Raw genomic sequence first — 24,226 nt, forward strand, 5'->3', positions numbered from 1 at the left:
TTCATTATTACATTTGTAAAAAGTCTTAAATTGATTTTATTTATTAAGATAATATAAGATTAGATAGAATTCAATGATCTCACACTGGGGAAGTCCACTTGTTACAGCCCGTACATACAATTTTCATAAGTAATTACTCACAAGTATGAAATATATAGAAGTCATGAAGTCATGCTGACAGCTGTTGGAATGAAGGACCTGGTAGAGCTCCTTCTTACATGGTGGGAGTAACAGTTTGTCGCTAAAGGAGCTGTTTATTTTATTTGTTTTTATTGTTCTTTTAAAGACTGATTTGAGAAAAAGCTGAAATTTGAATTATTGTTATTTTTAAATAATAAATTTAGGTTTCTTCTTTAAACTAAATGGGATCTATCAACAGCCAGCATCATATGGCGTGGAGGTCAGAGCTGTAGGGCGAAATCCAGACATTTCTTGCAGGTGTGTGTTCTGAAAGTGCTGGACTATTATTCAATGAACCTGTAACTTGTTCTAAACAGGTGTTTTTTCAGCATTTCACAGTCTTGTGATTCAGAGTGAGTGTATATCTATCGTTTATCACTGATTATCGCTGTATTTTGTCTGTGCTGTATTCAATTCAATATCGGTCGAAAATGATTTCCAATCTTTGCATTCTGTTATTATTGACTTTTTTGTAATGGTGGATGTAAAATAAAACACGGACATGTTATTGTCTCGGTGTCGCATCTTTAAACATAACTTTCCTTCACACAAACACACACACACTTAATTTGGACCAATGGGAATAGTCTTTATTAAAATAAGTCTATATTCCTTTAGAACTGATGGGCTGATGGGCCCATGATTGTACTTGTATATGTGACAAAGAAGTCCTTTAAATTGATGTTGTATTGCTGTTTGTTTTGTCGACTGTGTTTATTTTTTGTACATGTTTGTATACATTTTGATATCACTATAGTCACATAGTCTAATAATGTTGAATAAAAAAATGTTTTTTGTGTCTGTGTGGTGTTTGATTTTTATTTCCAGCACACCTACATGTATGTCTTTGCAGTGACATGTAGGATCATCCTGAAACAGTTGCTGCTAAGAGGATCGCCTATAATGAGGAGGTACTGTGTGCAGCGGGAAACGAAACTGAGAAAAGTACCTGTGACCAAAAACGAATCAAGGCGTACCATGCTGTGCTAACAAGGATAGTGTATGTTGTACTGAACTATATTCATCTGAATTTACAATACTGCTATTAGAATTTACAAACTATGTTGCTGAGTGAACTCATTTATTTTCTCTTTGACATACAAATAAATAAGTGAAAGTTTAAAATGTGTAGCTGTTTTCTCAGTCATCATCTTCCTCCTCCTCTTCATCTGTTCCCTCCATCTCCTCCTGGGCAGCTTGCTGCTCCTCTAAAGATTCTTTCAGCGCCTGCTCCTCCTCTAGCGATGGGTCCAGGGCCTCAGTGATCTCTGATCCACTGGGATATTCTTTCTGTGGTGGCGGGGGGACAGGTGGGCTGTACCCTTCCCCTGCATACTTCAGACCCCATCCAATATACATGTTCTCAAACTTCCTGCATTAAGGCACAGCACATGGTTGTTTCCAAATTAGAACGTGAGAAATAGAACACAGGGAGTCAGAATATTGTGATCTTTCACTTACTTTCCACAAGCGTATGCGTATGCCCCTGGCCAGAGGTTAGAACGCAGCACAGCTACTGCATGCTGAGAGGTGAGAGTGGAGGATATTTTTGAGCTCCAGGGAGGAGTGTTGAACATTTCTGAGAGGGGCAAACAGGAAGTCAAAATACAGGAAAATATCATGCATGCCATTTGATTCATTTCTAACAATGTATCATAGTGCATAATATGCACATCTGAGAACGCTTTGGGTTGATAATGGATGACCTTTTTTAAATTTGACATCACAGCTCGTAATGTGACACACAGTGAGCATGGTAACCATGGAAACAACATGTAGCAAAACCAGGAGCTAATTTTATTAGCATCTGAGTTCACTGTGTTATTGATCTATCTCTTCACTAGCAGAGAACAGACACGTGATTTTGGAGGAGCATAATCTTCAAAGTTTAATTATCCTGGCTGGGCCAATAAATACTTTTGAAGATAGTAGCAAAACTTGCCATATTGCTTGTATCATATTGTTAACAACTCCTTCCTCTTGAAGAAATCTTGAAGACTGAAACTGAAACTATAAAAGTGTGGGACTTGAATTTGAACCTGCATCCTGGGAGAGGGGAGTGAGCAGAGACGGTCCAACTTCTGGCTCAGGCTCATCAGGCTCTTCTTCTTTCTCCTCAGCTTCTCCTTCCTCATTAGAGTCTTCTCCTGGTTTTAAAGCCAGGTTCACCCAAGTACAGCGGCCCTAAAGCAGTCCACACATTAAATAAGCACACACATCAGCTGACAAAGGATCAATGCGCCTGCTTTGATCAGACTTGTACCTGCTGCAGGATGTGCTGAACATGATGCACCCAGGTGGACAAAGACTCGGCCATCTCAGTAACTGAAGTGCCCTCAAAGTCAGGGTTCACTTCATAGCTGTCCCGCGGTGCCTCGTCCTCCTCATCACCTTCCTCCTCCCCAGCCTGGAAGTAGCCCTGTGGGCTGACCTGTGTGCCAGCAGAGATCCGAGCAATCTGTGCCCTCAGATAGTTGGCTTCATTCCCGGGGAAAGGTGGGTAGCTCACAATTGGAGTCTCCAGATTCCCAGTGAAGAATTTACGGATTTGGCGAGCAGCAGTGATCTGAGCAGGACTGACTGAAGGGAGCTTTACCCAAGGAAGACCAGGCTCTTTGCACACATAGTAAACAAACTTGTTAGCGCCTGTTCCTAAGGCCTCCTTGGGCACCGCCGGTAGGGGTTTATAGGTCGAATGGGGAAGTGGATCCATCTGAAAACAAAGCCACAAGAAGATCAAAAAAACATATTTACCCTTAAGAGTAAGTTTCATTCATGGGAGATTAACAGAAATACAAAAAAGTTAAGTTGATGCAGTTGGAAATAATCAGTGACAAAAAACAGAGTTTAAAAGTAGAAAGTGACAGCTGCAGAGTGAATGTTTTACGTTACTGATTGAATCAATTAATATTTCACTAAGTTCATCAAGACCTAAACAGGTAATCATAGCAATCAGAGCAAGTGTTGAGTTTGTATTAAGCATTAGCAGGCAGGCTTCTTATGAAAACATGATCAGATATACAAACAGGAACATTTGATCCAGTGGTTCGCTGCAGTTCAGGTAAATAAAGAAAATGAATGTGGATTATCTGGCATGTTAATCGAGTACTTTCCACTTCCTCACCTCGTTCTCATTCCCCTGAGTCTCAGCCTCGGTCTCTTCTTCCTCAGCATCCTCAGTGCCCTGATCGTCCTCTTCTTCCCCCTCTCTGTATTCAGCTTCAGCCACAATATAGCTGCTCTGTGTTCCAAGAATCTTCCCCCACAGTCGGCAGCGCAGCAGTGCCTGCGACTCAACAAGCTGCTTGAGTGCAAGGAAGACCCTCTGCATCTCCTCTCTGCCCAGACCCACTCCAGCCTGCTCCAGGTAGAAACCTATCTCGCTCACGTTAGGAAGAGGTGTTTCCCCCTGATGAAGACCAATATACAGTGTCACTGTATGCAAAGTAAGTTCCATATACAGTGCTATATGAATAATACCAACAAAATATTCATATATATCAGGTCAATAGGTATGTAGGTAATAACATAATGGTAACATTACAATGAACTATAATGCTGTTTATTGTTTATATATATATATATGTATTTATCTGAGATAGCTGAGATGATATTTACACTTATTATGTAGTAATTGTTTTATTCCCCAAATAATACAGCTACAAAGTGCCCATTTATTTTACAGTAAAGCTACATTAAAGTTAGTTAGTTGAGTATGTTTGACAGCGGTGTTGTCCTGGTCTATGAAAGTACAACCTGCACCACAGGCTTGCACTGACACGGCATTATGTATGTATTTGTGGAGATGTCGCTCCAAAAGACTGGTATGTGGGTCAGTTCCTAAATATGAGGGGGGGCTTGAATGTGTTTGTCCCCAGGGAGCCTTTGTATAATGATCTGTCCTTAAAAGCCGCCACACAAGAAATTTGCACAAAATACAGTTTAAAAATGTAAATTTGTATTTTTATCAGGACCTATCTGGTCAAAGAACAATAAACTAGAACATGAATATCATCAGACATTCTGTGACAGCTGTCAGTACTTTGATTACAGTTTCTGACACCTGCCATGAAAAACTAACTTACACCTGTATGCTGTTTCTCCTACAAATCAAGACAGATGTGCAGTGTAGGTGTATGCAGCCAGTACCAGCTCCTCCTCCTGGTCAGCCTCTTCTGGCCGAGTAAACAGCATGCGCTGCTGCTCAGCCAGCAGCTCGGCAGCTGTAGTCTGTGGAAGGTCTCGCAGGGTGCTCTGCTTGTCCTCAAATAAACCCCGCTTCATGTCACGGCTCATGTCCTCAAACACATCTATGACATTGTGCGGACGCTCATCCATCACCTTCATCAGGAGCCGACTGAGGTGATCATAGCTGGAACATTAAAAGATATCAGTGAAGAATTAAGGACTGTACCAATGTCAGTGGGAATACACACTGAAAAAACATGATTTATATTTCATTTCAGTTCAGTGACATCAGTGTCCAAAATCATTGGAATTCTAATATATAGAAACTTCTACAAAGTCAGCAAGTCTTTCTTAAGTTTGCCTTCATTTCTCAGCAGCAGCTTTATCAGTTTTTTTTTTGTTTGTTTTTTGATAGACTAAATGATTTTCATCTATTCTAAACTTTAGCTGTCGTTTCTCACTTGTTAGAACACCTCGAGTTTCATGTTTGAGGAGGGTTTTTTTAAAGAAAAGTTCATTTAGTCAGGTTATCCGGATAACTCTGTTAGAGCGTCTGTTAGCCTGTAGCTGAGCTAACATTCACACGTTACTCACACGTTACTCACACGTTACTCACAGGTTTACGTTGCTTTTCGTGTCGGTTTTCAACATGAACGCCTTGAACGAGGCGGCTGACTGAAGCCTCTCTTCACTTCTGTCTCGGTTTGGGTCCATCCTTCTTCCGTTTAGTTCATTTGTCTCTCAGCTGTCAGTTGGAAATAAAGACGGACTTATGGGAGCTGCAACACGTTCGTACTCAGCTAACGTTGGCACCCAAACTTCACCGGTTGCTATGGTTACTGTAACACAACGGTTCGGTTGCTAGGCCCCCTGGAGGAGAAATACGAAATAAGAAATAGATGATAAATAGATTTGATTAGTATTGTTATTATTATTATTAATATTATTGATGATAATAATAATAATAATACAATAATAATAATCGTTGGTTGGCAAAAGGTGTGAAAGGAGAACCTACCATCATGTTATTCAGGCTTTTCATTAAATGTGTCAGCCCCTCTGAGATAACAGACATCATAAATGTATGCAACATCATTTAATCATTTAATTAACATTACAATACACATCTGTCTGTAAATGATAAAAGATACAGATGTTTTACAGCGGGGGCTGTGTTGTTCCTAACATAATGCACTATAGAGAACTGATATCTGGCTTGACTTAATTACAGTTAACAAAAAATATAAACAACCCTTTTGTGTTCATTTTTTACCAAGTAAAAAAACTAAGACAAAGTTTCTTTTTTTCTCTACTCTAAATGAATTAAACATATGTTCACCTGAGAGGTGTGGCACAACTATACAGGTGTGTACTGGACTGGTCAGAGTATAAACACACTAAAATGTGCAGTTTGATTAATAAAAGAAAAAAGAATTATTAAGCTTAGCAATAGGGTGGGTCATGACAAAAAATTAGTATCTGTAGTCAAATGTGAAATAGCCACTGCTCAGTGCCTAATACTAAATGTCAACATCAAACTGCACATTTTAGTGAGTTTTTATTGTGCACAGTCCATTACACACCTGTGTCATACTCACATGATATGGATGAATTATTTGTATTATTACTATCTGGTGTTCACCAATACTGATTCATTCAATAATGAAGTCATTTGTGAATAACATAAGAAATAAACACGTTGTTTGCAGAGAAGAAGTCTGAGATCTTTTATTGTGGTGAAATGGGAGCAAAAACAAGTGTTGTTTTCTTGTTTTATTGTTGTTATAGCAGAATTAACTGACATCAGGTCTGATAAACTGGAGTGCAGCCCAGATCAGAACCAATGCTTAAATTTAAAACCATTTGACAGAGTGAACAAAGAAATCCCCCTGCACAGGAATAAAAAAAATCACATCAGTTTCCACTAAACTCCAAATAATAGCGGAAAATAAGTATACAGCACACTTCCAGGGGAAGTTGTAAAATCAGCCCTGAGCTGTCAGATACTCCACAAATACAGACTCAGTATGCCGTGTGTTACTGTCAGTGGTGAGTGGGAAAAAGGCAGATAACACATAGATAAGAAAGGACACAAAGGACTCTGCTCCTCCCTGTCCTCTTATACAGCAACACCCACACAGCCAGAAGCCAAGAGCTCCCTCCTGCAGCTCACCAACTCATCTGGCTTGTTTGGGCTTTTACAGTTCCAGTTTTCATCGGATGCGCTGAGTTTATACCGCCAACTCCATCAGAGGATCCAACAGTTGTACCGACATAGCAGTGAGTTGTCCAGCTGTGTCTGCTGTATAAGGTAAAGCATTAGTGCAGAGAGTGAAAGTGTTATTTGACCTTTAACCCTGTAACCGGACCAGTCCATCTGCATACTGGAATTGGTCACTGTTTTCATACTCCAGCATATCCAGAGCGACCACACAGCTCTCCTTGACAACGCGTTCTCCATCGTCGCGGTAACGCTGCAGCACAGCCAGACACTCCTCTTTGCCGATGGAGCCGAGAGCCTCTGCTGCCTCGTGTCGGACCATGGGGTTCTCGCCAGAACGCTCGAGAGCTGCACGTAAGGCTGGGACTGCTGCCGGGTGCTGCATCTGACCCAGGACATAACCGATCTCGTGACGGAACAGAGCACTGGAGCACTGCAGGCCTGGAGACAAAGTAAAAGATAGGTTTATACACGGGTTGATACACTAATAAAACATTAAGCTTCAGTGTTGAATCTTACCGTCTCCAAGTGCCAGTGCAGCCTCCTCGTTGCCAAGGTTACGCAGGGCAAACATGGCGCGGTAGCGTTCAAAGAGCGGCAGACTCTCGTCCAACAGGCTGGAGCGTAGCTCTGACACGCTCTTCCTCGCTGCTGGAGGAGCAGGGTCTACAGAGCAGTAGGGGTTCTTATCTGTACTTCCATCATCCAACTGTTTCTCCCCTCCAGTCTGCAGCCACTCCAAACGACGGACAGCCAACTGACATGTCTCTGCAACCTGTAGGGAAGCAGGGAGATGGTGGATAAAATAATAAAATAAAAGCATCTAGAGCTCAGAAACCACACCCAGACCCATCAGAGGTTTCAACAACTGTGACAACCGAAACCGCATTGACCATCGATGGTGGCGCTAAAACAGGCGTTCTAGTGAAGAAGTTATTAACGTTATGTGAAAGAAACAAAGTTCTTTTATTCAGGATCTTTAACATCCTTTCATGTAGGACACAAGTCCAAAATTTTCAATAGCTTTCATAACCTTCAAAATTTGTTTTATCTTCACCTATTTTATCAAGTTTGGACCGACATAACAGAAGAACAGAAGAAAAGTTATTTCTTCTTGTTTCATTTTACAATATTCATATTCAACTACTTTTTGACTATTCAGAATAAGTAGACTTGTCCATAATGTAATTCTAAATTAATCATTTAATTAATTAATTCATACATACATAATATCTACAACTCACTACCCAAAATTTTAATTTTTTAAATTATTAATAGTAACAATTCAATTATTACTAGTGGCGTGTTCACTGTAGATGTCTACAATTGTTATTATATATATCTAGATTCTATCTAAAATTAAAATAAATGATAGTTGGCTTTTAACTAGTAGTGATGTAAATTCACATTAATACTGTGAAAATTCTATTGAGTGAAACTGTAGGTATCTTCAATAATACACATATGTAATATGAATATGCTAATTAGGGTTACATTTGGGAAATGAATACATAAAGTAGGGAACATATTCAAAAACAATGCACTAATTAGGCGACACATCCAAAATGACACGTTGATATGTTGGAAATATCAAAATGCTATTATTGATGGGAAATAGGAAATTACTATGTGAGTGGACTAGCCTGGCCAGTCAGCTCAGTTTGGGGTTCAGTGTCTTTTTCAGGCACCCCCTGACATGTGGAGAGGGGGTGGTGGGGATTAAACCCCCAACCCTGTGATGAGTGGATGACCCACTCTACCCCCAGAGACACAGGCGCCCATTTCTTTACCTGATCTCACTGTCTTTGTAGTTATGGGTTCCATGTTTTGTCCCTACCTCTATGACAGGATCCTGACTGTACTCCTTCAGCAGGTCCAGAATCACAGGATCACCAATTGCTCCCAGAGCCTCCCCTAGAGACAGACACACAGTCAGAGCGATGGACAGCTCATCTGCATATTTACATTCATAGCTTATAGTAACCTTGAGCACACAGTGACAACAAACACAAGTCAACAGAGGAAAAAACAGTAAAGATAGATCGCTGTTCATACATGCGCAGCCTATGTGTGTTTGGTAGTGAGCTTCATGTGTGTAGTGTGTTTACCTGCTTCATGCCTAACCATGGGCTCCTGCTGTGTATCTTTGAGCACAGCGGTCAAAGCGGGTATGGCTCGTCTGTCCTGCATCTGTCCCAGGCAGTAGGCCAGCTCATGCTTCAGTAGGGCAGACTCATCAGTAAAGGCCTTACTGATCCATTCTATGGCTTCAGCACCTGACAGACACACACAACGCACACAGCTTCAATCAGTTCACACGTCCTTTGCCAAGTATTCATCCTAAGGGCTGATTGCTTTGGTGGATTTGACCACACATCAGAAATAAGAGTCACAACATGAAGACAGTATGATGCAAGAAGAAAAGCTGCCTCTGTCTACGTCTGCACGAACGTCTTTCACGACTGAATACAACATGTCAGTAACGGCAGTTTGGTTATTTACAGTGATTTTATTTACAAATATTTGCCACGTTTGTGGAGGTTTTATGGATGTGTTTTACCTCCAAGGTTCTTCAGGGTGAATAAGGCTCTGAACCGCCGCGCCAGGTCGTGTCCTGTGTCCACCAGAACCTGTCCAACTGCTTCCACCTGCTCGGCACTGGCCATAGCGCTATATGGGAGGAAGGACGGAATGCATTAAAAAGTGGAAAGTAGTCCCACATTTCTCCAGCGTGAATGATGCCACCTTTGAAGGACTGCCAAAACTCTTACTGTATGTGAGAATATTTGAATATCATTGTAAAAAAAAATCATCACATTTGGACATTGTTGGCTGTTAATCAGACAGAAAACTTCAGTTCAAGATAGATTACCTAAAGTAGAATTTGCCTCAGTCTTCCCTGACATTGCAAATCAAACAGACATACAGCACATGAATGTAAAAGAGTGTATACGTTTCAAAATAAAACCAATATGACCAATACATTTGTAAAATATCTCATTCTAAAAAGTAATTAACTTTGTTTCCTTTGTATACACTACATCAAACACAACTCTTCATATACTACAAACCAAAACGTCAACAAGTTGTTGTTATTAATAATTTTAGCTTACATAAAGACAATATGCAATTATCATCCATCCTGTAAATTATATTAAAGTTTTAAATAGAATATAGAATGAGTTGCCATGTCTGACTGATACGTGCTGTGATGTTTTCTATTCGTTTATTGATGAGACTGCTGAAGCATTAGTGTCAGATTAAGTCTGATCCCGTCAATAGTTCACAGATACAGTTTTCATGACATGTTTCCAGCCACGCTGCACACTGATCGTGGTCACGTTACCAGCTGACACGGCTGTGGCTAACCGTGAAGCTAACATCTGGTTTGAACGCAGCTCACCCAGCTTCAGATCAACAACACTCACACTTACACGAAGCAGTACATGTGTTCACAAACAGCAACACGCGAAGAGGAAGAGCAAAAAGCAGGCGGTGAAACATACCGAGCTTCAGTTTGTGACACCTCAGCCTCCACAGCACACACACCGACCTGCTCGACACACACGCGACACACGTCCGGCAACTTCCGCCGGCACGACAACAAGGTTCCGGGTTGATTCTTCAGAATAAAAGCATTTTATTACAGGAAAATAGTACAGGTAAACAAATGCACATCCACATTTCCCTCCCAGTACAAACGTTTCATTGCTAATGTTTCCAATTGTCAATTGAGTTGTGGTGTGAAATCTTTAAACTTGTATATATTTTATATTTTTCATTCATGTCTTTTGCTCATTGCACCCAGCCATATGAGGGAAATGCTGTTTCAGTTCTCTGTATGTCCCGTACATGTAGCAGCACTGACAATAAAGTAGACTTGACTTGATTCAGGCATTGTTTGATTGATGTCAAAGCCAAATTTGATTTTCGATGCCAGAATTCTCTCAAAACTGCCCAGGCTCCATGAGAAACTTTTTAGAAAAAGCCCCAAAACTTCAAGCTCCATAACCAGCGAGGAGATAATTGTCTATGAAAAATGTACAAAAATAAAGCTTCAGCACAGATAACTACAGAAACGTATTGCTGCCACGTCAGACAAACAGACATGTAAAAATGTATTAGTATAGTATAGTATTATGAGGGGGCTGCAGTTCAGCGCCTGGCCACAGGGGGCGCCACAAAAAAACTGGATGATTTTTTTTCGTGGCGCTGTTTCTGTACAGTAATACTTCCGGTGTGCCTACCGGGGGCAATGCGAGTGTTTTGTGTCTGTTTTATTTTAGCCATTTAGTGGAACACAAAACCAATTGACTGGCGTCTGGAATATATATTAAGGTTCGGTGTGTTCGCTGTACCTGAAGCCAAACATGGACATCCCCAACCCGCCGGAAGGTGAGCAGTGATAGCGGCCATGCTACCAACACAGCTAACACTAACGCTGCGTTTAGCATCTCTGCTAACTTCAGTATCACCGCTGTCTACATGTTTTTGCGTGAAGCTTTTCACATAGAAAAATCACAAACGCTGGTAGAAAAGCTCGGTGATAGACGTGTTGCCTATGTGTTGTTCCTTTCCCGCTTTGTTTTGAAATGTAGTGCCGTTATCAAATCTGCGATAAATCAGATTTAAAGTTCAAGTTAAAACATGGACATGCGTCATATTTACTGTAACTCCTGCGATATAGAGACTGCGCACCGGGCATTGATTTTTAGCCATATATGCATATAGATCTGACATATAGAGACACACAGTAGGAGTCCACATGTGCACACACACACACACACACGCTGCAATCAACTCGCAGCACATGCAGTGGTTATTATTTTCTACATTGTGGAGTGACGCTGAAGAGATCAGAACTGTGAAGTAGCAGATTGAATTATGTGGTGGACAAAGTGTGATATGTTTGTGATTCTCAGCTTTGCACACTCTCTCAATGAAATCTCTCAGGTAGTCATGTGGACTGATTTTCCAACAGTCTTTTTCACGTGTATTTCATTCATGCTTTCCTTTACTCTGCTGTCCAACTCATCCCAAACCATTCAAACTGGAGGACAGGTCATCTGATGCAGCACTCCACCGCTGTCCTTCATGGTCAAATAGCCCTTACATAACCCGGAGGTGTGTTTGGGTCACTGTCCTGTTGATGATCATGCCGCTGTAGAATACTAATGATTATAATAAGCTCATTGAGAGAATGGCAAGAGTGTGCAAAGCTGTCATCAAAGCAGAAGAAGTACAAAACATGTTTTGCTTTGTTTACTTTTTTATCTTTACTATATCATTTCATGTGATAGTTCATAGTTTTTGTGTCCTCGATGTTCACCTACAATGTAGGAAGTAACTAAACGAAAGAAGAAAACAGGGAATGAGAAGGTCCCCTAAAGAAATATGTAATTTTATTATTTTAACTCGTTAACTCGTTTTACTCGTTGGTAAAACACATCACTCTAGAAACACAAGACAAAGGACATCATATGTCTTCTCAATTTGAGAGGGAGATGATTGTAGGAATGAACGAGGTGAACCGTTCGAACTGGTGGATCAGATACACGCCAAATTAAAAAACAAACTGTAAATTGTTGTCCATCGTGTGCGACAGATGATCTGTTCTGATACATTATCAAACGACCCAGTTTCCTGTTCCTGTGTTGTAAAGACCGCACCTACCTTCCAGTAACACTGAACATGATTTTATCGTTACGTCAAGACGAGAAAAAAGGCCGATATTTCCACCAGAGCGACTGTCAGCAGATGATACAAAGCCTGCGGCAACAAATAGAACTGCACAAAATAGCTAACAATCTAGAGTTCAGGAAATGTTTACGTGCAGCCGGGCAACAAAGCAAATCTGTGCTGTCAGAGCCAATCAATGGTTAAATAGACAAACTAATTAGAATTTCTAATTTATTAAAAGTTATTATCACCAAGTAATAACACCTGTTAAGGTGTGATTATCTTTCTATAACAGCATGTGCGATATTGCTTTAGTGATACATTAACTCTGACTGTCTGTCTGTCTGTCTGTCTGTCTGTCTGTCTGTCTCTTCTTCTCTCTCCCGATGCAGATCAAGAACTGAGGAATGTCATCGACAAGCTGGCCCAGTTTGTTGCTCGGAACGGGCCAGAGTTTGAAAAGATGACAATGGAGAAACAGAAGGACAACCCTAAGTTCTCCTTCCTCTTTGGGGGAGAATACTTCAGCTACTACAAGTGCAAGCTTGCTATGGAGCAACAGCAGCGTATGTAGTTAAAGGGACAGTCCGCCATAAAACCATTTGCACATGGAAATGTGTATGATGTTGGAATGTACAGTTTGTCTGGTATTCGGGATCATTAGGTCTTCTAACTTCTACATTAACAGACCAATAAGTGATAAACATATTAACGCCCTGCTCATCTTGTGTTTAAGTGATATAATCCAGTTAGAACACCATCTGTATGGAACATCTTGGCTGTATTATTTCCTGTTTTGGGACAAACTGTCCTCTCCAACATCATATTAATAATGTGTATTGTGTTTTAAAGTGGATTTTTCCTTTTGTGTTTATAGGCATTCAAAGCCTGCCTTAGTTGTAAATACTGTAACTGCTCTCTCTTACCTACGTCATTGTGCTTCCTTGAAGCTCGTAATGTCCGCTGCGATGTCAGCTGTGCCCTGCAGTTGTGTAGCATTCCAACCACGAGCTGCCTCCATCTTTTAGGCCATGTTTTCATAGCAAGGCTACGTGGAGCTGAACTCAGTTGAGCTTGGAATTGAGTCTTTATTTGAAACAAGAGTAGGGCTGGATATGAAACCTTCAAATTTTCTGTGCACATATGAAATTATTTCCCGCTAAATAATCAAGTACCCAGAGTTGGCAGCCAGAAACAACTGGAACATTTCTGAATACTGTTACCATATTCTTTGATCAGATTTTCAGTTTTCATGTCAGAATATTGTCAGTTTTATAGTTCATTGTATTTAGGTGTGGTGCTCATTAGAGGATTTACTAGACTGGGCGATATCACCACTCAAACCACACTATATTATAGAATCGCTGGTTGCATTACATCATTGTGTGTCCAAATCCTGGATCATTAGCCCCATGTACCATGTGTACTAACATCATAAACCAAAGATTGACAGTACACAAAATGCCTTGTCCTAACAGTACTGTGGACAAAATCACACATTTGACATGGCTTATTTCAGTCTCTGCCAACTGCAAAACTTACCATAGCATCTCCACCACATGCTGCTGTTAAATGATCAACCACTTCATATGACTGCTTAATAGAAAGGAAGGAAGGCAAAGGAAATTTTCATATGTGTTTCGAGTCAGGCCGGTGAAGTACTTTGATTTATCACGATGGAGGATTGTCTCCAAATCGCTCACCCCTTCTTCTTGGCTGCAGCAGCTGTGTTAATTAAGATAGCTATAGAATTTTGTATTAAAACATCCTTTGTTCAGTGAAGTAGGTCATTATAAACATATTTATGTATTTAGGCCAAAATCTAACCAAATTTAGGTATTGTACATCAAGCCCTAAACAAGAAGCCTGTCCTCCAAATGTACATTCTCAACCATGTGAAATCTGAGCAGCATGACTTAGTAACATGAACCCTGACTCGTCCTTTGTGGCCTTGTGGTGGAGACGAAGTTGTTAACTGCGGCTGAAAATGTCTGCCGCAGTTCACATCCTAAAGGGGAATTTTTATACAAACTGAGGCTTGTAGTTTTTTGGGCCACAATTCCTCCCAGTAATAATTACTTTGGCCTTGTTGAAATCTCCAGTACAAAAGTAAGACCCAGTTTGTAATAAGCCAGCCTTTCTCTTCACCATCAACATTTGATATGTGCTTTATCTGGTCATTTGTATCCTCTGTCCTCTGCACCGTATCAAGTGTTGTGTGTGTCTGTGTGTGTAACCATCATGAACGATACGAGCAGTGTGAGAAGCGAACATTGGGCAACTAAGCAGTGTTTGTTGAAAGTGCAAAAGCAGAACATATCAATTGAATTTAAAAACTCAAGAAGTCTGTGCAACATCTGCATTGTAATGCACTGCTGCGTGTTCAGCAGGAGAGTAACGTCACAAAACAGTGTGTAGACACTAGAAGCAGTTTATTATAGTGAGAACAGCTGTCTTCAAACAGAAGAATGGCGTTAATTAAACATATACAGTCCAGTGTGTTAGATTTACAAGGAATTATTTACAGAATATGGCAGAAATTGAATCTAATATAATATAATCACATAAAAACCTATCTGTTTCTACAGTAACCCAGAATGGACACACTGAACACTGGCTCTTAATGGGGCCCTTTGTGTATTCATTTGGTTACAGTCTGCAGCTTCACTGCTAGATTCGACTGAATCCTGCACACTGGACCTTTTTAAGTAACACAAAAATCATAATGACACATTTTCTTAAACACACACCATATTTTACTTGATCTTTCTTAAGAAAGTGTGTCCTTCATATCTGATGAGTCAAATTTCTGAGTTCAGTCATTTAAATAGCAGACAATTCCATGTCTGTCTGAGGGCTACTTTCTGGCAAAGAACCTGGAAAGTGATGAAGGCTGCATGATGCATAGGTTATGAAGATGGAATGGTTCAGTTTAACTGTCTGTCTTCTGAGGCCATGCCCCTTCAAGTATGAGCTTTTTTAATCAAGACACATAATCAAAATACCTTGTACTAACAGTGCTGTGAATAAGATTAAACATGCATTTCAAATGACTTAGTGGCTGAATCCGTGTGTATCACAGCCACCATAGTTCCTCCTTCAAGCTATGAAGAAAGGTTGAGGTGAAGGGGGTGCAATCAGTAACTACACCACTAGATGCCACTAAATCCTCCACACCGGTCCTTTTAAAGAGATGAAATTCATGTTTACCAGTTTGATAGAGATTCATATTCCGTCCTGCACCACTGCATTCAACGGTCCAGTGTGTAAGATTGTAGGGCAGACATGAAATATAATATTCATAACTATGTGTTCATGCTTGACGTTATTTATAAATAAGCCTTTTATATCTACAGTGGAAGCGGGTCCTCTTTCATGGAGTGTTTCTACAGTAGCCCAGAACAGACAAACTAAGTACTGACTCCAGACAGGGCCTTTGAAATTGAAAGTTGTTTCTCATTTACAATAAGAAGGCGAGGGTGGTGTGAGGAGTTTGCAATGCAGCGATTAGACCACTAGGTGCAGCAAACTAACATAGTTTTGACTCATCAGACTATTAATGCCACTTGTTGCCTATGCAGAAGAGGTCAGAGCTTCTCCCAACACCCACAGTCAGGTTTTGGTCTCTGAAGGACAGGTCAGGTGATGGACAGCCTGGTTCTAATAGCACAGTGTTGTGCAGGGTTGCATGGAGTTCTTCTGTCAGTCATGTCATAACACTGAAATGCATTAAAGTTTGCTTTTCTCCACTCAGATCCCTCTACCCACGATGGGGAGGAGTATAAATCTGAAGGTATTTATTTGGAACCAGATTTGTCCGACCAATTCAAAATCCCAGCTGGAAAGTCATATTTCATTTTTTGCACATTTTTGCTGGACATTGTCACACCTGTGCTTCAACGTGCTTATTTTCAGTTGTATGTCTTTTTTCTGTTTAACTTCTGAGTTTCTGTTCTGTATTGTTTTTGAAGCTTGACTGAATATATTTGAGGCTTATCTCCTTTACGATGTTACGTTTGTTCAGATAGAACGAGAAGCCTGGTGTCACGTCTTCAAATGACACACTGTTGTTTAACCGGTTTGTCTCTGGAATTCTTCTTCTCAGTATTCCGCTGAGCCGTAGCGTAAGGGCTGCACGATTTCACCAAAAAGCAGGTGTTTGTTTCACAGCATCAGTATTTGCAGAAAGTTGAGAGAATTGTGTTCCGATCACGTTCTTCACTACCACAGTTTGAGCCGAGATTTACAACAATTGGCAGCTGTGGGCTCATGTGTCCATCTCTATTTGGATGTGGGATCCACAGTCCCTGTAATATTCCACTGATATCACTGCTGAGTAGCTGCAACAGCACTCATGTTACTGTACAATAAATGTGGAACAAATCTCCAGGTATAACTACAATACTGATGTCAATGAAGTGTGAGTGTGAAGTCACAAACTTAAGTATGTTTGAAGTCTCACACATTTCATTATTTTTAATCAATATTTATTATCAGTTCCATCTTTTAACTCTTGTTACTACTGAGCCACATGGCTGTCAAACTAGAGGCTTAAAATCAGCATACATGTTGAATGTGTGGAGCCAGTTTTCCATTGGGAGCAGACTCAGATTAAACAAAGCTTTAGTGATAGACGGATTTTATATGGCTGTTAATATTAATATCTCTGGACATCCCTTTATATATCTTTACGCATAGTAAAACCGTTTTTATCTTACAGCTTGTTTTTAAAACATGTCTAGTATAAAACATGTACATTGTGCGGCCCTGCTGTAGTCGAGAAGTTGTTTGCAGACCTTTTCCAAGAGACCTTTTTTTTAAATTTTTCTTTATGATTTTTGGAGAACGTGTTTCCTTTCAGCAGCAGTTTCTGCAGTAGTCAGGGGGTTAGGAATGAGTGTTTGTTTACACCGGTTGCATGTCTTTTCAATTTTGTTCAACCTTCTGCTTTGTTCCCGGAACGTTTCATCTGCTTGCTGTGTGTAAGCTGTTACGTCTTATTTGACCTTTCAGAGGTTACTTTGATTGAAAACGGCACAATATGTGCCTTGTATTTGATGTGCAATGGAATACATATTTCTCTTTGGGGATGTCATCAGATGTCATTAAACCTCCCAACCTCAGCTTTTACCAAACGGTCCAGACTTCAGACGTTCATATTCCCTGCTGTTTTCCTCCTGCTGTTGTTTTTCCAGACATGTACAACCCGGGCGCCAAAGACGTGGTTGACGTCCCTCCTCCACCAGTGCAGATAATTGTTCCACCTCAGATTCCTCCCCCTGCTGCGCCCTCCATCGATGAGCTCATCCAACAGAGCCTGTGGAATCTGCAACAGCAGGAACAGCATCTGCACTCACTGAGACAGGTACAGAGCGAGACTTTCAGTCCATGTAGAGCAACAAACAAAACGTGGGTCTGAGGTTATAAAGGGAATAAATACCTGTGAATACATAACAAAGAGCAACAGTGTCAAATGTGTTTGTTGTTGACTGTCTTTAATAAGTGTCTTCCCTTCTGCGCTTTTGTTTCCTTCCTCCTAAATCCTGTTCCACTAAAGGCCACATGTTTTTTATTCTCAATGTAGGAACAAGTGACTGCAGCCATCGCTCTGGCTATGGAGCAACAGACACAAAAACTGCTGCTGGAAACTCAGCTGGACATCACAGAATTTGACAACCTGCTGCAGCCCATCATAGACACCTGCACCAAGGATGCCATCTCTGTAAGGCCGCCATCATGGAGCTTCTTTTAGGGATGCTCATGTACGTAGAAGAAAGAAACTTTTACATCTCCCTCGTGTGTTTGGTCTTTCTCTCAGGGTGGTAAGAACTGGATGTTCAACAACGCCAAATCTCCACCGCATTGTGAACTGATGACATCACATCTTCGCAATCGCATCACCACGGATGGAGCGCATTTTGAGCTCCGCCTACATCTCATCTATTTAACCAACGATGTTCTCCATCACTGGTACGCAAATCTAAATGCACACATAAGCACACACTTTCCTCAGCGGTAATTAGCATTCTGTTCTAGTGTTTTAGATCCGATTTCACCTTCATGAACATGAAGAACACACACCTACAGTATCAGCCAGAAGTTTGGACAGTGTCCCAGTTTTTTTTTAATTTTATTACTTTCTGCTTTGTAGATGAACACAATTTTTTTTTAACTGGTACTTTAGAAGTATAAAAACCACTTACTCTGTGTACCCATTGCTGGTTACTTAACTTTTATTATAATAACTAGTTGTTATTGTAACTATAACTAGTTTATTAACTACAATGAGTTCAACATGTAAGCTTCACGAAACGGCTGTGTCAGTTTGTAATCAACTGTGAAAAAAAGTTTAATGTCTCCTCCCAGTCAGCGGAAGCAGCAGAAGGATTTGTTGGCAGCGCTACAGAAAGTCGTGGTTCCCATTTACTGCACCAGCTTCCTGGCTGTAGAGGAAGAGAAGCAGCAGAAGATCACCAGGGTAAACACTGAAAAGCACATTCATACCGTAGTGTGGTTTTGCATTTTGTGTCCATTTTTAACATTTGAAGTCTTTCTACGTATTTTTAGTCTTGGTAGTAACATAAACATGGCAGGACACTAAAACGCTCCCCTTTAACTCGAAATAATTCTAATAAAACATTCAGATAAACTTATCCAGCCTCTGTTGCCAGTTAATGATATAGTGGTATACAGGGTAATGAATGTCTACATGTTAGTTGTTAGTCTCTAATATTCACATCCACATCCATCCATAGTTGAATAAATGTTTCTGCTCACATTATGTTGAATAGGAAAACTGTTTTGTTGTTGTTAAAATTGTTCTTCACCCCTCTCCTCCTCCTTCTAGTTGTTGCAGCTTTGGGAGAAGAACGGGTACTTTGATGAGGAGACCATTCAGCAGCTCCAGAATCCAGCACTCGGCCTCGGCCAGTACCAGGTCGGTAAAATAAGACTTGAGCCTCTGCTTTCCTGCTGGCACAAAGCTAGCAGTTGAGCAAATTCAGTTTTGATGCAGTTTTGCATGGGTTATAATGTATTCCATCTCTCTTCATGGTGTGCGAAGTAGGCCGAGTTTACAGCACTACCTGTTTTCACCTAAATCACAAAAATGTGCTGGTCCCACCCATTTATGTGTGAACCCAGAGGTCTCGCTTGCCTCTATGCCCTGTTTCAGGAAATAAATCCCTTAGTGGCTTTCAGTTGTCGATAACAACAACAATTTCCCACTTGACACCCCCTTGTCCTCTCTCTCTCAGGCATCTCTGATAACAGAGTATGCTGCAGCGGTGCAGCCCATCCAGCTGGCGTTCCAGCAGCAGATTCAGTCTTTAAAGACCCAACACGATGAGTTTGTTTCCAGCCTGAAGCAGCAGCAGCAGCCACAAGCTGCGCCTGTAGCACAGCTAGCTGCCCCCGCCGAGCCTGAAAAGGCCCCACCTATGACCACACAAGCCGGTGAGAAGAGACCTGCAGTGTCACCGTACATGAAACCAGATTTATTGTTCACATGACTACAAAACCAAAATGTTATTGTACAGTACTGTCACAATCTAAACTTAAACTTTAGTCTTTGGTGTTGCCAGTTTATGACCCACTCTATGTTGGTCAAGCACATGTATGTTTGTCCTCTAATGTGCCAATGTGTGTGTTGCGTACAGGTGATGTGAAGCCTCCCATGTCTGGTCCCCCTCCAGGGGAGTTTGATGGAGCTTCATCCAGACCACAGGACCCCAGCAACCCAAGTGGCCCGTCAGATATTCCCTCAAACAAGCCTGCATGGTATGACCCCCAGCACATGGGCCCCTGGAACCCCAACCAGCCGGTAAAGACCTATGTGATCTGTCCTGCTTCATTACTCTTTGTGACCAACAGTGATTTGACAAAATGCAAGCCTTCTGAAGGGCGACTGCACTGATGAATCAAAGCATCAGCATTTAGGGGGCAGTCCTAGTCGTGTGTGTGTGTGTGTGTGTGTGTGTGTGACCCTTTCTGCCTTTTGTCCTTCCTCAGCCTCCTTTTGACCCAAACCAGCCTCCCCCTCCTTGCCCCCCCTGGAACAGTCACGAGGGGATGTGGAACGAGCAGAGGGACCCAGGGAACTGGAGTGGAGGTCCACCAAGAGAAGGAGGTCCCTGGAGCGGTCCAGGTGGGTCGGACCCAGGCCCTCCATCTTGGAACTCTTATGAGCAGCAGCCGCCATGGGGGAACCAGCCTGACCAACCTCCATGGGGCCAGAGGGAGCCCCCGTTTCCTCCACGAATGCAGGCACGTGTTAGTTGATTCTGAGTGTTCTGTGTTATGTAGTCTACATTTCTCTGATTAGTATTATTAGTGTCCTAACTAGTATACTGGTCTGAATTTTTACAGAGACCTCCCCATTTCAGAGGGCCCTTCCCTCCCCACCAGCAGCCCCCACCTTTTAACCAGCCGCCTCCACCGCCACACAATTTTGGACGTTTCCCACCACGCTTCATGCAGGATGACTTTCCTCCCAGACACCACTACGACAGGCCACCGTACACTCCGCACCGCTTTGACTACGCTCAGGGAGATTATCCCGGAGGTGCGAAGCGGCCAATAATTAACTTTACTTCAGTGTAATTGTATTTAATTTCTCGTATTTTAACAGCATCCTCCTCTGTTTGCCAGACATGCCGGGTCCTCCTCCACATCACCATCCCAATCAGAGGCTTCCTCCCCCAGGTATGGGGGCTGAGCACCCTCCCTGGGGTGGAGGCCAACACCCAGATTTTGGCCCACCCCCACACGGCTTCAACGGCCATTCACCCCACATGCGTCATCGGCAGCATCCGGTCCAAGATGACCCCAGTCTGGTGCCCAACGTACCCTACTTTGACCTGCCAGCTGGTCTCATGGCTCCACTGGTCAAAGTAAGTTACATGAAAGGATTTGAATGTTATCAGCTGGTTACAGACTAGATATGATTCAGTAACTTATGGAACAGAAATTGCCAAATAGATTATATATCAAATCAGGAGAAACCTGCGTGTCTCATGATCCTCTGTTTCCTGTCTATTGCTCAGCTTGAGGACTGTGATTATAAACCTCTGGACCCTAAAGACATCCGGCTGCCTCCTCCTATGCCTCCTAGTGACCGGCTGCTCGCTGCTGTGGAAGCTTTCTACAGTCCTCCGTCTCATGATCGACCAAGGAACAGGTACACACACCTCGACAAATCTGACTGAAATACAGATAAAATGTTCCTAACTATGTTTCCATAGAGATCATAATGATGAGCTGCCATGTTTCTACAGTAGACCAGAATGGACAAACTAAACAATGGCTCTAGACAGGGACAGATTTTTTTTTTTTTTCTTTGTAGCCACTGTAGATTCTCCTTTGTAGTTGGATGAGGAGAATGAAACAAGGGGTATTCAGTTGGTGGCAGTCTGCAGCTTCAACACTAGATGCCACCAAATCCTACACACTTTATCAGTGTCTGGTGTAGCTTCTGCCAGAATGTGCTGTAGGTCAGAATTCACAGCTGGCTGTGGTTTGTTCCTCCACCAGTGAAGGCTGGGAGCAGAACGGCCTGTATGAGTTCTTCAGAGCCAAGATGAGAGCCCGAAGAAAAAAGGGCCAGGAGAAACGCAACAGGTGAGCGTCCTCTTCATTTGGATCTTTTTTCTCTTGACCCGTATGCTTCTTCTGTGCATTTAATCCTTCCTCTAACTGTTTCCCTCCCAGTGGTCGTGGAGGCAGTCGCTCCAGGAGTCACTCTCGCAGCAGAGGGAGGTCTTCGTCGCGCTCCAGCTCTCATTCTTCAAAGTCGTCCCGGTCACGTTCCCGCTCATCCCGCTCCCGCTCCCAAAGCCGCTCCCGCTCCTACTCACGATCCAGGTGTGCAAACACACATTTATACATACATACATAGTAGGTCATAGTGTATGACCTACTTGGCCTAACATTCCATAACCTGCCTCTATTTAAAGGTCCAGGAGTAGATCCAGGTCATCTCGGAGTCACTCTCGCTCCAGATCCAGATCCCGTTCACATTCACCCACCAAGAGACGCCGTGGTGCCAAATCCCGCAGCTCGTCCCCTCCGTAAGTCTCCTTCAGCTGCTGTACGGTGCTTTTTATGCGTTACTGTTGTATAAACGAGCACCTCCTCTGCTCTGTACAGCTCCACATCAGTGATGGGTGCCACTCCCTCCAAGCTGACTACAGATAACAGGCTAGGGGAAGAGAACAAGGGCCATCAGCTGCTGATGAAGATGGGTATGCTCTTTCGTTTTCTCTTTATTTCATCATTTAAACTGCTTATCCATTGTTCCTGTGAGAATATTTGAGATATATTTATGTGGTTTTCCATCCACCCGTCAAATAAACCACATGCTGTGTATACGCTGATTTCTGTTCTTATGTTGTCCTGTCTGCTGTAGGCTGGAGTGGTTCAGGTGGTTTGGGGGCCAAAGAACAGGGCATCCAGGACCCGATCAAAGGAGGAGACATCAGGGATAAATGGGACCAGTATAAAGGTGTGGGGGTGTCACTGGACGACCCTTATGAAAACTATCGCAGGAACAAGAGCTACAACTTTGTTGCCCGCATGAAGGCACGGGAGGAAGGTACGTGCACAGGTTGGGCTAGACATTTTCATTTATACAACACCACATGTTCACATGTTGTTAATGAAGCAAGAACTAAAAAACAGGCTATTGCATTATACCATAATTTTATACCAGCATGACAAAATCAAACTTTTCTCTTCTTTCTTTTCTTGATTCAGTCAATAGGGAAACTCAGGAGCCGCCTTCAACTGACTGATTTCATGAAATGCCATCAAGCGCCTCTCCACCTTGGCGCATCACCTTCTTTTCTTTTCCATCCAAGTGACGACGCAAAGTACCGCCACACCTGTGAAGGTTGTAAAGGAGTGCATAGACTTCTTAATCTCTGCTCAGTCGTGTGTGCGTGTGCGTGCGTGTGCGTGCGTGCGTGCGTGTGCGTATGTGTGCGTATGTGTGCGTATGTGCGAATCCAACCAGAAGGCATCTGCAGTCAGCACTAAGACTAGTAACACTGAACTCAACTAGGATTTTTCATTCGGCAGTCCGTGCAGGGCTTGCCTTCATGCCCTGTCTGCTGACGACGTGTAGGCTGCAGGAAAAAAGTGACAGACCGTATGAAGGCAGTGCTTCTGAAAGTGATTGGACCCTCTGTCAAATATGCATACCATCAGCCCAAATCCTAAAAAAAATCTCATGATAAAAATGGTTTAAATTTGCAAACAATTTTGAAAATAATTTTATTCTGGAACAACTTCAAACTCAACAGAAATACAGCCTGCTCAGTGTGGGCAGGTCAGAACACTGAAGATGTGCACATGGCTAGATGTCACTAGGCGTGAGTGGAAACTGACCACCAAGGACAAAATGTAGAATAAAAAGTGATGGTGGCTTCTCGTTTGGATCTTGTTGATTTTCTGCTGATATGATTGTGATACTTTTTCATGTAATGACTTCTTCTATGAACACATGTAAGTCTGTTATTTAGTTGTAGCCTTGAAATAAATCCCACAAAACAAAAAGTTATGATGAAATCAGTTGTATTTTTCCTCACAACACTCGAATAAACAGAACTCTGACTCATAAACACCCCCTTCCTTTGATTACGTGCAAGTATTTAAGTAGAGTGAAGTTTTTTACATCAGATCAGAGAATTCTTCAGCTTGATCTTGCCCAATTATTAAGTCATTTTGGAATATATAAAACTCTAATGTCTAAAGTTCATCTCCACATGTGCTCCTGTCCTAAATGTTTACAGTCAACATCAAGTACATTCCTGTACTTAGGGTATATTTCAATATGATTCTTAAGAATAGACAGTACATTATTTATCTGTATTGTTTTAAGAGTGAAAGGACCAGTGTGTCTAGAACTTCATGGCATCTAGCCGTGTGGTTCCTGGTCGCAACCCCGCTCTCTCATCCTCT

General features: G+C 42.0%; 3 protein-coding genes across 6 annotated transcripts; 1 reads left to right on the forward strand and 2 right to left on the reverse strand.

Moving 5' to 3' along the window:
- Window positions 1–940: 940 nt before the first annotated feature.
- Window positions 941–5,209, reverse strand: rsph4a (radial spoke head component 4A). Its single transcript, XM_010741318.3, has 7 exons — window positions 4,985–5,209; window positions 4,330–4,552; window positions 3,305–3,589; window positions 2,444–2,893; window positions 2,220–2,364; window positions 1,642–1,759; window positions 941–1,552 (listed from the first exon to the last, which is right to left on the reverse strand). Exons 1-7 carry the CDS (start codon window positions 5,080–5,082, stop codon window positions 1,321–1,323), a joined length of 1,551 nt encoding a protein of 516 aa, XP_010739620.2. The 5' UTR covers window positions 5,083–5,209; the 3' UTR covers window positions 941–1,320.
- Window positions 5,210–6,067: 858 nt separating this feature from the next.
- dohh (deoxyhypusine hydroxylase/monooxygenase) lies at window positions 6,068–10,198 on the reverse strand. The gene is made up of 6 exons (XM_010741317.3): window positions 10,096–10,198; window positions 9,150–9,259; window positions 8,698–8,865; window positions 8,427–8,503; window positions 7,109–7,364; window positions 6,068–7,030 (listed from the first exon to the last, which is right to left on the reverse strand). Exons 2-6 carry the CDS (start codon window positions 9,253–9,255, stop codon window positions 6,720–6,722), a joined length of 918 nt encoding a protein of 305 aa, XP_010739619.3. The 5' UTR covers window positions 9,256–9,259; window positions 10,096–10,198; the 3' UTR covers window positions 6,068–6,719.
- Window positions 10,199–10,797: 599 nt separating this feature from the next.
- On the forward strand, window positions 10,798–23,823 carry cherp (calcium homeostasis endoplasmic reticulum protein). Of its 4 annotated transcripts, none has more exons than XM_027290653.1 (20): window positions 10,798–10,984; window positions 12,661–12,834; window positions 16,023–16,061; window positions 17,464–17,633; window positions 17,853–17,990; window positions 18,087–18,238; window positions 18,617–18,746; window positions 19,116–19,205; window positions 19,525–19,723; window positions 19,927–20,090; window positions 20,279–20,533; window positions 20,636–20,831; window positions 20,918–21,159; window positions 21,313–21,446; window positions 21,800–21,886; window positions 21,977–22,129; window positions 22,222–22,335; window positions 22,415–22,509; window positions 22,674–22,859; window positions 23,021–23,823. In XM_027290653.1, the coding sequence occupies exons 1-20, from the start codon at window positions 10,960–10,962 to the stop codon at window positions 23,056–23,058; spliced, it is 2,781 nt and encodes a 926-aa protein (XP_027146454.1). In that variant the 5' UTR covers window positions 10,798–10,959; the 3' UTR covers window positions 23,059–23,823. The 4 variants fall into 4 exon arrangements, with proteins under 4 accessions (XP_027146454.1, XP_027146455.1, XP_010739617.1 ...); XM_010741315.3 differs by having other exon boundaries at window positions 10,799–10,984; window positions 18,635–18,746; XM_027290654.1 differs by lacking the exon at window positions 16,023–16,061.
- Window positions 23,824–24,226: the final 403 nt, after the last annotated feature.

Source organism: Larimichthys crocea, chromosome XVII (assembly GCF_000972845.2).
Source record: "Larimichthys crocea isolate SSNF chromosome XVII, L_crocea_2.0, whole genome shotgun sequence".
Lineage (NCBI taxonomy): Eukaryota > Metazoa > Chordata > Actinopteri > Sciaenidae > Larimichthys > Larimichthys crocea.

Excerpts from the sequence above, each read along its gene's own strand:
- rsph4a (XM_010741318.3), bottom strand. The coding sequence starts at position 5,082 with ATGGACCCAAACCGAGACAGAAGTGAAGAGAGGCTTCAGTCAGCCGCC. Across the intron at positions 2,894-3,304 it reads CTCAGGGGAATGAGAACGAG|ATGGATCCACTTCCCCATTC; the intron begins GTGAGGAAGTGG and ends CTTTGTTTTCAG. Across the intron at positions 1,760-2,219 it reads TCCCCTCTCCCAGGATGCAG|AAATGTTCAACACTCCTCCC; the intron begins GTTCAAATTCAA and ends TGCCCCTCTCAG.
- dohh (XM_010741317.3), bottom strand. The coding sequence starts at position 9,255 with ATGGCCAGTGCCGAGCAGGTGGAAGCAGTTGGACAGGTTCTGGTGGAC. Across the intron at positions 8,866-9,149 it reads CACCCTGAAGAACCTTGGAG|GTGCTGAAGCCATAGAATGG; the intron begins GTAAAACACATC and ends TGTGTCTGTCAG. Across the intron at positions 7,365-8,426 it reads GTCAGGATCCTGTCATAGAG|GTTGCAGAGACATGTCAGTT; the intron begins GTAGGGACAAAA and ends GCTTCCCTACAG.
- cherp (XM_027290653.1), top strand. The coding sequence starts at position 10,960 with ATGGACATCCCCAACCCGCCGGAAG. Across the intron at positions 20,091-20,278 it reads CCTGGAACCCCAACCAGCCG|CCTCCTTTTGACCCAAACCA; the intron begins GTAAAGACCTAT and ends GTCCTTCCTCAG. Across the intron at positions 20,832-20,917 it reads TCAGGGAGATTATCCCGGAG|ACATGCCGGGTCCTCCTCCA; the intron begins GTGCGAAGCGGC and ends TCTGTTTGCCAG.